Genomic DNA, 16,347 nt, shown 5'->3' with positions numbered 1-16,347 from the left:
CCTATTACGATGAGAGAGAGAGGAGATCTACCTAATATTGGCAACCAAGAAGGAAGGGCCATTGTGAAGCTAGAAGTACAATAGGTTGTTGAGGATATGAAAAGTTGCAAAGCAAGTGAAAATAAAGACATCACTACAGAAATGTCGAAAACATTTGACGATGCAGGACTGACAAAAAATACAGAGTTGTGTAACCTTGTTTATGATTCTGAATGATTCTGATATAAATGATTCAATATTTGCCAGAATACCAAAGAAAGTAGAAGTCACACGCTATTCAGATTACAGGACACTTAAGTCTTTATCACGTATTGAAGGTAACATTAAAGATCTCACAACAGAGAAATCAACGAACAATGGAAGAAGAAAAAAATGAAGCGCAAAGTGGGTTTATGACATGAAAAGGTACAAGGGGATAATCTTTAATAACAGAAGGATACGTGTATAGTAAGAGAGAAGTATATATAAGTATATCATTCATTATGAAAAAGCTTCCAACAGGGTAACCATGAAAAGTTGACAATGTTTTAAAAGTGCCGATACAGACGGCAAATATCTGAAGTTGATACAAAATCTGTAATGGAACCAAAAAGCATTAATAAAGATCGAAGAGGGATTATCATCGGAAATACATATTAAACAAGCAGTACGACAGGAATGTTCTCTCTCCACGTCTGTTTAATATGTGCACCAGAATTCATATAGGTCACAGCATTGGGAGTAATGAAGACATCAAGATTGTTGGCATGGTGATAAATAATTTAAGATGTCCTGATGACATTGTACTAATGTCTTAAACAGAACAAGATTTACAAGATTTTTGAATGATCTAAATGACATAAGAAAGAGGTATGGAATGAAAATGAATGTGAAGAAGACAAAGAGTATGCTGATAAGTAGACATAATAATAAGCCTGAAATTCGGATGAAAATAGAACAAAAATTGTTTGTTTGTTTTTGAATTTCGGGCAAAGTTACACGACGGCTATTTGTGCTAGCCGTCCCTAATTTAGCAGTGTAAGACTAGACGGAAGGCAGCTAGTCATCACCATCCACCGCCAACTCTTGGGCTACTCTTTTACCAACGAATAGTTGGATTGACTGTCACATTATAACGCCCCTACGGCTGAAAAGGCGAGCATGTTTGGTGCGACGAGGATGCGAACCCGTGACCCTCAGATTACGAGTCGCACGTCTTAACCCACCTGGCCATGCCGGGCCGCAGAGTTACGTTTAACAATATACGGTTGATGGTATTTAATGTATGCATTTCAATCCTTAACCAATATAATTTGAAAAAAAATCTCTATATACTCACTCAAATCTATATGAGATTTACACATAGAATATAATTATTATACGTATAGTTCGATAACTTTCAGGTACAAACATCAAAATGGAAACAACCACTTGAATAAAACCTTATCCAACTTATATCAAGTTTCAAACACTAACGTCAACATATACTTTATTATGAATTTAATTATTCTATTATTAAAGCTGTTTAATTTTTCGTATATTTTTAGTCGCAAAATAGTTTTTTTTTCTTCAAGTATGGGTATTAAACCTCTAATGGAAATAAAGTAGAAAAGAACGTTTCAACTTTCGTAGATCATCTTCGGGTTAACAAAAATATATCTTTAACTCCGTAGTTCTTTTAGTTGGTTTCTGGACAAAGAAAACTTTGTTAAATTTGTTTTAAACTTATCCCAAGTTATGTTATGTAATATATCCGTATGTTGGTAAGACTCTTATTATCTTGTTTAAACTCTTAGACTTTTTCTTTATTAATTAAAATTTTATGAATATTTTGGTGGCTATTACTTTGAAATTTCCTTTTATGTACGTGTTTCCAATTTGCCGTTTTAAAAAGTGGCAAGTTTCATTTCAAGACTTTCAGAAGTAAGCTTTATTTTTTAATGTATAATTATAAGCCTATATTATAGATACACGCAAAGTTCTAAATATTCTGGTTCACTTTGTGGGTGATTCCTATTTCATGTAGTTGTCGTGTTGATTGCATTAACAATATACGTTAGGATCTAAGAAATCATCCCCACTTTATATCAATGTTTAAAAAATGAATAATTTATTTTCACGTGCAAATTTTAAGTTTTGATAAATCCGGTTTATATTATTTGTTTAATGTTTATATCAGAAAGCGTTTCGTGCATGGTTGAAACGTTTTGCTCTCCAGTGGCACAGCAATAAGTCTGAAAACTAATAACACAACAAAATGAATTTCAATACCCACAGTGGGTATAGTACAGATAACCTATTTACTAGCTTTGCTCTTAACAACAAATAAAGAAACAAACACAAAATCGAAACATTTTACTTTTTTGGTAAAAATATTTCCAACTTCAAGATGTTTAGGAAGTGCGAGAAGAAAATTCTTGCACTGAATGGAGAAAATCATTGTTTTCTTACTTTCACTTACGTGCAAAGAATACATTCTGATGTGTTAGTGTTTTGCTTCAACGAATTCTTGTTTTCTTACATTTGATTTAGTCTCCTTGTAATCCGTTACATTAAAACCCAAGGTAAAAATTTGCAATCGGTTATTGGTCAATTAATGTTATTAAGATGTTAAGTTTATTACGTATTGTTTATTTGTTTTAAGCGCAAAGTTGCAAAACGCACTATCTGAGATGTGTCCACTAAAGAGATTGGACACCGAAGTTTAAAGATATAAACTTTCAAGCTTATGGTTAAACCGCCTGGACTATATCTCATTAATATTGAAGGGATATTATTGGAATAATTTTCTCATTAAATTAGCTTTATTTGTACAAATCTCTCACTTTACCGCCATGGTTAATACCGATACATAAAAGCAATCAATGTACTAAGATGAATGTGTTGTATATATAGATATGTGTATATATATCAATGCCTTCTGATATACCCGTATTTCAAGTAATGTATAGAGGTCAGTAACGTTGATGTCGAGTATATATTTGTACACACCAGAATATTTCTGTGGTGTGAACGCCTTTCCCAAGCTTGCGAAACATGATTTTAATTTATTATATTTGCAATAATACGTTAGTATTATGGCTACAATATTTTAACATTGCATTCTTTATCTACTCCTTTAAGGATTTTCAATAATTATAAGAGTTTGTTTGTTTCTTTTGAATTTCGCACAAAGCTATTCGAGGGCTATCTGTGCTAGCCGTCCCTAATTTAGTAGTATAAGACTAGAGGGAAGGCAGCTAGTCATCACCACCCACCACCAACTCTTGAGCTACTCTTTTACCAACGAATAGTGTGATTGACCGTCACATTATAGCGCCCCCACGGCTGAAAGGTGAGCATGTTTGGTGCGACTGGGAGTCGAACGCCTCAACACACTTGGCCATGCCGGGCCAATTATAAGAGTGTAATACTATTACTATAATTTTTTTTTTCAATTATTAAAATCCTCTAAAGGACTAGATAAAAATACAGTCTTAAAGATGTAATACATTTAATGTTAATGTCTTATTATAAGTATTATTAATTAGTTGAAGGATCCACTTTATTTAATGGGAGATGTTTTAAAGAAGTTTCTTCATTACGAGATAAATATTTTCAGAATTTTACTTCATTAGAAATATAGATGATTTCGGAATGTTACTTTATTACAAAAAAAATGTTTTGATATTTGTACTTCATTAAAAGATAGATGTTTTCAGAATTTCATTTCCTTAAAGATTCATGTCTTCAGAAGTTTATTTCATTATGTATCCTTTGAATATTTTAATGATTTATCGGAACTGTCTTACCGTAGTTTTTATTTCATTGCTAGATAAACATTATTAGTTACGTATATTTTTATTTTTGAGAAGATCTTGTTCGTCCAAAATAAATGCACGGTAAAAAAGCACTTAACATGGGTATATTCATTAAGATCACCGAGAGCGGTGTCTCTTAGTTATTGACTGTTTGTTAAAATGGCACAACAATATAGTGGTGTTTCAGAGTTATTGAGTGTTTGTCGACATGACAGGACAAGAAAGCGCTGTTTCTAGTTATTGGCTGTTTGTCGACATGCCCTGAAAAAAAAAGTTATTGACCTTTTATCTAAATGCTATGACAAAAAGCGATGATTTCTAGTTACTGATTGACCATTTGTCAACATGACACAACAAGAAGACAGTGTTTCCTGGTTACTGACCGTTTATCGCAATGATAAAATAATAATGTAGTATTTTTATTTGTCAATTTACTGTTTGTCGACCTTGCAACATGACAATAAAGTAGTTTTTCTACAAACTGACTGCTTGTTGACAAACGACATAAAGTAGTGTTTCCTAGATACTAACTGTTGTTGACACGACAGTAACGTAGTGTTTCTTAGAAATTGACTGTTTGTTGACACGACAGTAAAGTAGTGTTTCCTAGAAATTGACCGTTTGTTGACACGACAGTGCACCAAGCCAATGAATGTTTCATATAATTACTGGACATGAAATAGCATGAGAGCAGTGTTTCCCAGTTATTGAGTTATTATTGACATCAAGGACAAGAATAAACGTTTTCGAAAATGCTATGGGTACTTGTGGTGATACCTAAGAAATAACTGTTATGCGATGCTTCAAATCTTGGAGTAAGAACCACATTGGTAAGGATGAAGTTGATGTTATTTTAAAATACGTAAAATTAATATAACATAAAATACATACACATTTTCCACTCGTTAGACGCTATCAATTAAAAATTCAATTGCTTCGTTTCTTAGAAGTTTTAATCTTAAATCTATAATTATACTTAATACCAAATAATACAATCCACTGAAATATCTATAAATTGGTAGAATATAATTTCAATTCATAGCGGAATTTTCAAACTGAAATATACGTCTTTTACTCACGAGCACACCTGGCAGATGAGACCTGTAAACTTTAGGCGAAGCGGTTTCAAATTTTAAACTGTTGACCACAGAGAAGACAGCCACTATACAGCACTCACATACTGAAGTGATGCATCTGCTCTTTGAAGAGATTAATCTGATTGGCTGTTACTTTTGCAATGTGTTCAAAGGTGAAAGTTGGAAGTTTGTTCAATGGCTCACAACTCTTGCCTTGGACTGTGAGTCAACAGCCCTACACGCTAACTGTTAAATAAAATGTATCTTGTTATTTTAATGCTTTTATAAATGAACGCGAAAATAATTTTAGTGAAAGTAGAACTTGACGAACTCTAACAAGAACGTCTGTGAGAGTTGCTATAAACTTGTATATTGCCTTTCACAGTCATTGAAATAAGTATAAATTTTGTGCTTCTGTTACACGGGGTAAGAAACATAAAATAACAAATGTTTCAAAACCATGAACCTTCACTAACAGTTCGCCTGCTTAAACTACAGGTTTTAAACTGTAATCCGTGTGTTTTGTTACTATTTGGTGCATATAAGTTATTTGCGAACTATCTAACATCATAGTTATTATGAACTCCTTTACTTCATGGTATATGCAGGGTACATGTTCGCATAAGTGTTAATTGACTTTCACAAACATAGCACCTTAACTTTGCTTTTGGGAAGACAATGATAGAAGGAGTTTCAAAACGTTTGAGAAATCTTGCTCTTTTAAAAAAATTGATGCGTTAAGAGTATTTGTTGGTTGTTGCTGTTTTTTAAACACGCTACCTTAATTTTCCTTTTGGAAAGAAGAGTTAAGTTTGGAACTTTGACAAAATGTTATCGTATTAAGAGTGCTTATTGATCTTCTGAAAGCGTAACAATTTATTTTTTATAGAACACGATGGTTTTAATCAACATATTCATAACCCAATGATATTGTTTTCACGCTCCAAAGATATTTTATGTCTGTGGTACCATAGCAACAACAGAAGTTCAACAAGTCAAGGAGACTACAAGCCACTGAATAGCATCGATCAAATTCAGACCGACAGAAACAACGTCCACAATTAAATCTTTAGGATGATCATTATTAACACTTATATAATCTTATCCATGTTTTAAATGCACTAGATGATAAGACTGAGTTTCACTAGTCTTTTGATCAGGGGTTTGATTTTCTATTGGTTGATACCGGTCTGTTCTTCTTATATACATATATATATTTTGGTGGTGACAGTAAGATAAAAATAAACTTCGTGAACTTCAACTTAACGTAATCTAGCCACCAATGAATAACCTATGTAGTTTTATAGCTTCATTAAGAACACGAGCTTAATAGTCTATTCGCCAGAACGATCAAATAGTAATATTCAAGATCTAGAATTGTTTTCCGTAACGAAAGGTCACCTATTCTTATGCACGTTTGGGCTGACTCTCAGAAAGCTGCACAATTAACGGAAATTTGTCGTAAAGGAAACTTGATCTAAACTTGTTCATAAGGAAACCATATGAATTTATGTCGTGAAATCATCAGATAATTCAGAGCATATTCTTCTTTAAATAATACAAACATTCGTTTCCTGTTGATTGGCTAATTTATGGGACTCGGCATGGTGAAGTGGTTAAAGCGCTCGACTCGCAATAGAAGGATTACAGGTTCGAATCCCTTTCAACAAAAAATATCCTTATTCTTTCAGCCGTTATAACGCGACAGTCAATCCCACTTATTCCTTGGTAAAAGGGTAGTCCAAGAGTGGCAGTGCGTGGTGATGACTAATTGCCTTTCCTCTAGTCGTACGCTGCTAACTTAAGAAAGGCAAGCGCAGACAGCCCTCGCGTAGCTTAGCGCAAAATTCGATAAACAAAAACAAACTAATTTAGTAGACATTTCTCTTTTCATAGTACAAGCATTCATCCTACCTTTCAAGTTTTCTGTTGATAAAATATGATATTCGTTGATAATTTAATAGCCTCATCCAATTTCAAAGTAAGAAAAGTTGGAAAATCTGAAATGAGTTAAAATTGGAATGAAAAACGTGCAAGAGTTTCATTCAAATGATCTTCAGCCTAGAGAAATAAAGAAAAAAGTTTGTGTTTGGACTGCTGAAGCTAGTCTGGGTGAAGTTTGTTTCTGTATATATTAAATACAGTGAACAATGTTGGTTATTGTAGAAACATTTAAATACGCCTATTGTCTTAAGAGCTTCTTTGATGCCTGTTGCAAGAGGATATATGATATAAAAGACCTTTTTTGAGGCTTTATTATGATTTTCGTGAATATAATATTGCATTTTATGGAGGTAAATGTAGGATATTGTTTTGTTTCTTGTAATAAGAGGTCATATGGTATTAAACTGAAGTGATACCTTTACTTGACTCACAATTTTAGGGTTACGGGTTCGAATCCTCCTCCCACCAAACAGCTATTGCAGCATTATACTGTGACGGTCAATCCCACTTTATGTTGGCAAAAGAGTAGCCCAACAGTCGGAGATAGGTGGTGATAACTAAGTTGCTTTCCCTCTAGTCTTACACCGCTAAATTAGCGACGGATAGCTCAAATAGCCCTCGTGAAGCTTTGCGCGAAATTCAAACCAAACCAAACTAGTCACGCTAGTCGTATTTTTGGAACACTTTTCTTCCCTTCTCATGAGTCTGCTGAATCATAGATAATCTATTTAGAAACATAAAAGAATAAGATAATTTCTAGCATATCTGTTTATTTACTATTGTTGTTTATAAAGACAGGTAGATGGTCTAGTATTTTATGAATGACGGGCGAAGTGAAACTATTGGCTCGGCACATCTCTATATTACTAAAGACTTGGATGAAAATCATTTTTCTCTGTTTCATCCATCACGATTTTTGTGGACCATGTTGTCTTCACTGTCATAACCATTGACTCTCTAACATGATTTATTACCATTTTTATTTCTTCTTTTTCCTCTGAATTTGAAGTAGAGGCGATATAATACAAGAATATTCAAGAACGAATTCTTCAAATGAAATAACTGTACGAAGTACATGAACTTCATCAGAAATTGGTGAAAATATAATATTATAAAAGTAATTACGGGAACGGAATTTTCAAATAAGTTTTTATCACGAGAGTAACAACATAAACAGGCTTGTGCCTCGAAGGTTATTATATTTCAATACGTCTGAAAACGTACCAGTTAAAGTTGGTTTTAAAGCAAATTTTTTTTTATTTTTTGGGCATGTTTAGACTTTTAGAGACGGTCCATTTCTTGAAACAATACAATTTTATCATATACAAATAATGCAAATGGGCCATTAAAACCTGTCAGTTCTAATTTAGCTTTAATTTAGAACCAGTATGAATAAGGGACATGGTTCCTTGTAACTAAGCAATGAGAAAAACACTTATCCATCGAAACATTAGAACAAGACAGACCAATTCGCTTCTACTACTTATAACTGAGTTACGTTCAAAGAAACAGTGGAAACGAAACTTTATATATTTTTAATTATTTGATAAAGAAATTTTATATAAAGGAAAGCAATTATAAAAAAAGGACAAAACGTAAGGACATAAACACTAATGAAGTCAGTTTGGTATAGCAAACGTACTTGAAATACTTGTAAATAAACAAACCAGAAAATCAAAACAGATAATAACGAACTCGCATTGAATCGTTGTCTATGTAACCTTGCTGCAATCCAATAACATTGTCGAGCTTCTATCACCTTAGGAGGTTTAAAATAGTATTAAATCACCACAATAATACCAATAAGACAATAGTGGAAAATAATTTTCATAACTATAATTATTATTCAAAAGGTTATTGAAATTTTATTATAAATACTAAAGGAAATAAACATCAGTGATAGTCATATCAAAATATGTAATATGTTATTAACTAATTAGAACGTTTTTATTTCCACAAATGCCATCTCTTTTATTTCTCAGAAATGAAAATGTTGTATTCAATCCAGATGTGATATTATTCTCAGAGATTTGTTGTTTTATTTCCACAGATACCTCTACATTAATTTAGTTCATTTGATACTTTATACTTTCTAACGCCTAATATTATGAATATTTCATTAGTTGTGTAATCTTTACAGTAGCCATAGTCCTTGCGTTTTCTTACTTATTAAATCCTAAAGTTTTTCGTACCTGCTCCATTCTGATTGCATAAGTAACACTTTGGTGAAACTATACAAAACCTGTGACTGCTGACTATATAATACAATAGAAAGAGGTACTTAATGTTTAGCAGCAGTGATAGTCAGGTTTTCCAAACTTTAAAGTAAGACAGATCAGTTTTTAAACTTGAAAGAGTAAAACTTGATTGACAAGTCTATAAAACTTATTAGGTATTATGACGATGTTGTTCCTTCAAAGCTAAACGTGATTACTAGATTATGGCTTAGAAACATGTTTATTCTTCACGGTTTGCCTGTGTAATATTGACAAGAATTTGTTTAGATCTCCGAATGCCTTTGTGCTTCAAGGCATCTGGTTCATTCAAGATTCCGAAATTTTAGGTTTTGCTTCATTTCACCACTTAAGCCTTTCTGACGTTTATCAAAACGTCTGCAGTGTCAGAACGTACTCTAATGGGAATTTTGATATTCCATTTGAAAATGTACGCAACTTTAAGGTAGCTCTCTTTTCTTTAAATAATTACGTAGAAATATCATTTTGTTCGAAAGATGTACATCCATTTTTCATAAACGTACCCGCCTCCTTTTAATGTATGTTCTTTAATAACACATTGCGGCAAATCACGAGAGAGATAAAGAAGCACAACGTAGAAAATATAGGAGAAGAAAGCGAAACTACACACACATATATAAACCAAGATATAATGTCTTGTTAACAACTAGCGCCTAGTTATGACTTTCTGTTCAGTTGCAAGAGCCTACTGACATTGGCTGACAAAGTTTAAGTCTCATAATTAGCCTTAAAATAAAGATAATGCTAGTTTTATCCATTAAGAAGGCAGTTCAGTCTATCGAAAGAGCTAGAAAATCTGATTTACTAAACTGATTCGACTCTATGTAATTATTTTACCATCGTATGTGTTAGATTGCACCTTCGTGAGATATGTTATTTCTACTCATTCTTTTTTGTCTAGATGCTAACTGTCATTCTGTAGCACTTTAAGAGGAACCAGCCTTGTATTAAACCTCTTAACTCTTGGTCGAACCCTTTATTCATCGTTGGAAGTTGAACGTTTTCTGTACTTACCTGGAAATTTCAAATAAAATTAGTTACATTTGCATCACATCTTTATAGAAATCACCTCTAAGATCATATGTAAACAGTTCACTGGTTTCTGCATATTTTCTAAATTTAAAACTGCGTGAGTTTTAATTAGAAAGTTTTAACAGTGCTTATCCTTTTATCTTTTTATTGTTATACATTGACTTTTTTGAAAATATAATAGCAGGAAAATAAACAATTTGTATAGAGTCAAGAAATGTAAATTAATTCTGATATGATTTTTAAAAAAGCAATACTTTATAAATCATGACTACTGTGTAATACTCAAATATTTTCTTATTTGTTTGTTTTTTTTCGTTATACAGAATTTCCAGAATTTGTAGCTATAGTTGGAAGCAGTGCTGAACTTCTGTGTAATGTAAGTCGGCCAGGACCTGATGATGCCGTGTCCCTTGTTCTTTGGTACAGGACAGATGTGAATGCACCGATATACAGTGTTGACGCCAGAAACGGAAATCTCATGGATGCCAAACATTTTTCGTCAGACATTCTTGGCAGTCGAGCTTTCTTTGATCTCCGGAGCCAACCTGCTGTCATGAGAATTGAACCAGTTAAGGAGAAAGATGGAGGAAAGTACAGGTGTCGTGTAGACTATCGCTGGGCAAGAACCCTGAACAGTGCAGGCACTTTATCAGTCATAGGTGAGAAATAGAAGATATCACTTTATTAAAGTGTGATGTAAAAATCGTCTATTTTATGCTAAAGTTTTATCTCAGAATTTTATCTTTGATGCTTATAAACAATTTTTGGGTCTGCATTGAAACTTCCACTATTTCAAAATTCCAATATTCTTTAAACTTCCAAGTCTACTCGTATTACTGGAAGAAACGGAAAACAAGCGCTAACCGAAAAGTTTATGTTAAATACGAAGAAACCCAGATCATACATAAGATAAAATTTTTGCTACTTCTTTTGTAATTTTTCTTACTACATCGAGGCTTTAGAAAACGGTAAGACGATTCCCCTTATCATGGCATGTACATGTTTGTTTGTTGTTTATTTGTTTTGGAATTTCGCACAAAACTACTCGAGGGCTATCTGTGCTGCATGTACATGTATAAATATAACTTTTTTTTAAACTTATTTAAAAAAAGATAATATATTATGTTGTGGGTATGATGTATTTGTAGTTGAAATGGATCACGATTCAAACTCATAGCATTAACTTTTCAAATATTTTCTAGAGGGGGTGCATGCCCTCCAGACATCCCTAGATATGGCAATGGCCTAACTACTCAAAACATGTTTCTTATGGCAATATACATGGTAAAGTAACGATTAATGAGTTGATTGCTTAGTAATTTAACTAATTTAATTTTGATTTTTTAAAAACTAATTTTAATTTTGTAGATTTGTTTTTGCAGATATTGCTTTCTGATTAAATGAAAATGAAATGTTTTGGTAAAAACAAAACTAATCAAAGCTTGTCGTGGCTAGAGTTTATGATTATTTACAGAATTCACTAATTAAGCTAAGTGTTTGATTACTTTAAAATTTTATTCTGTTTATAAAATATGGCAAATAATGAAGTATTTCATGAATTAAGGTTACAGTGGAGGCATTTCTTGCTTGAGGATTTAAAATAAAACAACTGATCATCTTGTAAACTAATTTAACAAACTCTGACAAGTTATACATCTTGTAGTGAGGATACGAACGAAAACAAAGGAATAATATCGACTGTCTCTGAGGGTTCTCATCAGAAATTGTTCATCCTAGCATGATAATGATGAACCATTCCGGGAGGAATGCTAATTCTTTTTAGGCTAAATTAATCAATAAAATGTTTAGGTTAACTATAAGTGGGAATCCCTTATTATAACTCCACATAAATCTGTTAATATTTGATCAGTGTTTTCATGGAAGTATTTTAAATTTTCTTCATCAGAATTTGGAATTTTTTGTCTTCAAATCTAATAAAGACATAAAAACTGCCCATGGTGAGACAACTCAATATAAATTTGTTATTAACTCTATATTTTGAAAGCGTCCCAGATTAGATTTAAAATCTCTATTTGTGTTTTCTTATAGCAAAGTCAGATCGGGCTTTGATTTCAGTATAGTAAATTTGAAGACTTATCGCTGTCCTATTGGTAGATTTTAAAATCTGATAATTTCCTGTAGTTAATTCAGGCTTAGATTTCAGTTACTAAAGTATTTTAGTCTAAGTTATTTTGTTTTTCATAGTATTCGAAACGTTCTGAATAGCAAAAATACATTTACAGTTTTGTTGTACGACGTACTTGGTGTGTAGAGATCAGTTATTAATTTCAACAAAATATCGATAACTTCTAAACCACTAAGAATGTTTTAGCCATAAATTATTCGATTTTTGTTTGATTCTTGTGAAGTACAAAGGTCTAGAAAGGGCTGTTTATGTTCTGCCCACTACAGGAATAGAAATCCGAATGTTATCGTTACAAACCTATTAATTTACGGCTAAGCTACCAGGCTGTGAACGAATCTTATTTGAGGTCGTATAGTTTAAGATTACAATAGCATTTTACGTTAATTGCATTTAAGAATTCATGGGCCACCAAGTATTTCAGTGGTAAGTTTAGGACCTTATAACGTTAAAATTTGGTGGACTCATTATAAATCTTTTTGCTCGAAACAAACAGAGAAACTGGATTCATAAGCATATTTATTTGGAACGAAATATCAACTATGAAAAATAGCAGTGGGTATAGATACAGGCCAAATCATGTCAATAATGACAGTAATCATGTCATTAGCGTAAACTGTTCTTTGTGTTTATTTATTTTGTCTTCCTGGTAATGCTACATGTTTCAAGTGGAAAGTAAGTAGTACTGTACTGTTTGATGAAATTGACTAAACACATCATATAATATTTCCCTCTTTTGTTTTGCAATGAAAATACTATTCAATTCTCTGCTAAGATTTAAATTACATTTTTCTCCCTGCTAAAACCTACTGGGAAGCCAACCAAGAAATAAAAGTCACACGAAATTCGTCTTCATAAATATTTCATAAATGAGCTGCTTGTCTATCTTGTCAGGAATAATATAATGTTTTTTTTTTTTTTTATTAAGAAAACTCGCCATAAATCCTTCAGTCGTATTTTTAAAGGATGTCTGAATACCAAGAGAGTTGGTTTGAAAGGCGCAATGCCTCGTCAAATTAAAGATCTCGAAATGATCCGATAAAACTGATAAAAACAAATTAAAAGGTCTTATGATTCGAAGCTCGAAACAGATCAAAAACGTAGAACTGATTGATCAATCATTAAAAAATTGGATTAATTCGAAAGCCGTTCAAAATGTATTTTAAAAATTGGATGGTTAGAAAAACGTTTGAGAAATAAACTCAAGAAGTCTGATTTATTCAAGAACCGATCAAAGTAACTTAAAAAGTGTCAGAGTAACTCTCAAAATTAATCAAAACTAATTTATTAACTCAGTCTCATTTATAACTCTGCTAAAGAAAAAATTATGAAGTTAGTCTGATCCTTAAAGTGGGGTGAGTGTGGCTATATATTTGCTGTGTAAGGCTGTTGAGTGAAGATCCCAGATTACGAAACATGTTATAGCCGAACAGTGCGGTAAGGTATTTTTTAAATAAAAATCAAAATCAGTATTAATATTCAATAAAAGAGTGGGTCTTGTGGTAGTGATGATTCTAGGTTGACCCTTCTTATCAGTAGTTCAAAGTTTAGGACAGTTACAACACTAGAGATCTCTGATTTGGCCGCTTAGCTCACATATACATAAAGTACTTTTCGGGCTTAAATACTATTTCTATTCCAAATTAGCTTAATAAGCAGGTCGAAAATTTAAAGTCAGTTTCATTGAAGATCTGGTAAAAAGACCGAGAAAGTTAGTTTGATCCGAAAAACTTAACCAATAAAATTTAAGTAATCCAATTGATTCAAAACTTGTTCAATCTACGTAAAGATAGACTGATTCGAGAAACTTATCTGACTTGTAAGCTTTAAGTTCTAGAGCATGGATAATGTTTTTTATTACAAAATATACATCTACACATTACAAAGTAATGCAATAGATTTAAATAAGAAATCTGACATATATAAGCCTTGATGTATTTTAATACGTTATATAAACTTTAATGTATTTCAATACAGTGGATCGTTGTTCACATAAATGTGGATAATACGGAGGAGTATTGTACATGCTGTTAGATAAGTAGTATGCGCTAAAACAATAATTACAATAAATTATTATTTTGTTGCACAAACAGCTTATCGACTTGACACTGTGTGATTGCTAACTTTCCCATAAGTTGTTTAAGTAGAAACCTACATAATTAAGTCCACTGTGATTTACACTTGACCTTACAGTTCAAGGTTCCGTCTATTTTCAAGAAAACGGATCGATACTTTATTACTTCTGATTATTGAATCTCAACTTATTTTAATCACACAAAAATTTAAATAAGGAAATAATATGGTTTTGGCGAAATGATGACGCACATGTACACTTTTGTTGTTGTTATTTTCGGGAACGTTTGTTAATATGAGGTTAGTTTTTGAAAAGTTTCACATGATTCTAGTCAAAACAAGGAAATAAAATTCTTGAAACTACTTCGTCTCCTGCAGTTCTCTAACATATGACAAAGATTGATATTCGGAAAGAAAAACAATCTGCAACAATATAGTGTTACACATACCAAAAAATCTCTGGACAATGAAACGAATAGAAATATTGTATTTTTTATGCACAAAATCTAGTAAAGAACCAAAACTAAATATGAAAAATAATTGTATGTAATCAACGAGAAGGGAAGCGTAATTAACAGCTATTTTAAACTTACGATATTTAAGACCAAATATTAAGCCATCACGAAAACTTTTGAAATTTGGAATAAACAGTAAAAACTATGCGAGGAAAGGAAGCCAAGAAAAATATAAATATTACTTAATAAAAAAAAATAACATTTCCCAGGAGACAAGTTATAGTGTAGCAATCTATCACATGCATCTCGAAATCAGCCGTACCTAAAAAGTAGTTTCTAATTATACGTAAGGATACATGTTCGCCAAATTTAGCTTCGAAATAAAAATATATACTTCACTTTGCCGCTACAAAAATATCACAGAAACATGATATTACGCTCAGAAAGATAAATAAAATATTATGAAGCAGTTGTGAATGATCAATTACAGTAAATCCTACGCCTATTTCGCTATTCACTATTTGCAGCCAAGAACAGTTTTCTTGCGAACAGCTAAGATTTGTTTGTTTTGAATTTTCGCGGAAAGCTTACACTAGTGCTATGTGCGCTAGTAGTCCCTAATTTAGCAGTGTAAGACCAGAGGGAAGGCAGCTAGTCTTCACCACCCACCGCGAAATCTTGTGCTACTCTTTTGCGAAGGAATAGTGGAATTGATAGTCACCTTATAACATCTCCATGGCTGGCAGTGTTAGCATGTTTAGTTTGACGGAGATTCGAATCCGCGATCCACAGATTACGAGTCGAGCGATCTAACCACCTGACTATGCCAGTCCGAACAGCTAAGAACGGACCACAGAGAATGATATGAAAAATATATATCTTCAAGTTTATTTTATAAAGCTCATTTTTGTCAATTAATAATATACCTCCAGTCAGTAAATTGGTAGACTTATAACTAAACATACCTTTCTAAATTCTTAAATGTGTTAAAATTACTGCAACCCTTTCTAATGGAATCCGATGTAGTCTTCTTCAAATATTATTTTAAATAAAATATTGCGTGAGGTATCGAATAATATCTTCTAATTTTACTACTTAATAATCCAATAACTACTGATTGTTTTTTTTTTTAGTTGGTCTCAACAGGTTTGCTTAATAAACATATTAAAGTGTTAATCTTAAAACACTACTGTTAATATCGATTAACACTACTCTTATTCCAATACAATGTTAATGCGTTAATTTTAAAACATGTAACATATTGAATATTATGCATAAGATAATTTACACATTTACATGTTCATTTGAGGAAGGTATTAATAATATTGTGGGGTAATTAAAATGTTGGTAGGTATATTGATTTACAAGAGGAAAACCAATAAATAAATTTGATGTTACAATTTTATTTGTTTAAATTTCATGTACATGTATAATCACATCCATAACTCCTCGATAATACATAATAGAAGGAATTAGCTGTTTAAGTGACAGATATGCATAATAAAGAAAAGTATATTATGTAGATATGGAATTTTATTTGGGTAATATACAAATAGGCCCGGCTTGGCCAAGCGCGTAAGGCGTGCGACT

The 16,347-nt window shown here is 32.2% G+C and overlaps 1 protein-coding gene across 5 annotated transcripts in view; it reads left to right on the top strand.

Annotated features, from left to right (window-relative positions):
• Positions 1–16,347, top strand: part of LOC143225827 (synaptogenesis protein syg-2-like) — a 139,149-nt gene that overhangs the window by 46,429 nt on the left and 76,373 nt on the right. For all 5 annotated transcript variants that reach the window (XR_013014099.1, XR_013014098.1, XR_013014097.1 and 2 more), the window contains one exon: positions 10,410–10,745. Coding sequence is in view for 1 of the 5 variants with exons in the window: in XM_076455897.1 (XP_076312012.1) it covers positions 10,410–10,745 (336 nt within the window). In the remaining 4 variants the exon portion in view is untranslated. The remainder of the gene's footprint in view (positions 1–10,409; positions 10,746–16,347) is intronic.

Source organism: Tachypleus tridentatus, chromosome 9 (genome assembly GCF_004210375.1).
Source record: "Tachypleus tridentatus isolate NWPU-2018 chromosome 9, ASM421037v1, whole genome shotgun sequence".
Taxonomy (NCBI): Eukaryota; Metazoa; Arthropoda; class Merostomata; order Xiphosura; family Limulidae; genus Tachypleus; species Tachypleus tridentatus.
The sequence above is the reverse complement of the archived record's forward strand: the minus strand, read 5'-3'. Positions and strand labels throughout refer to the sequence as shown.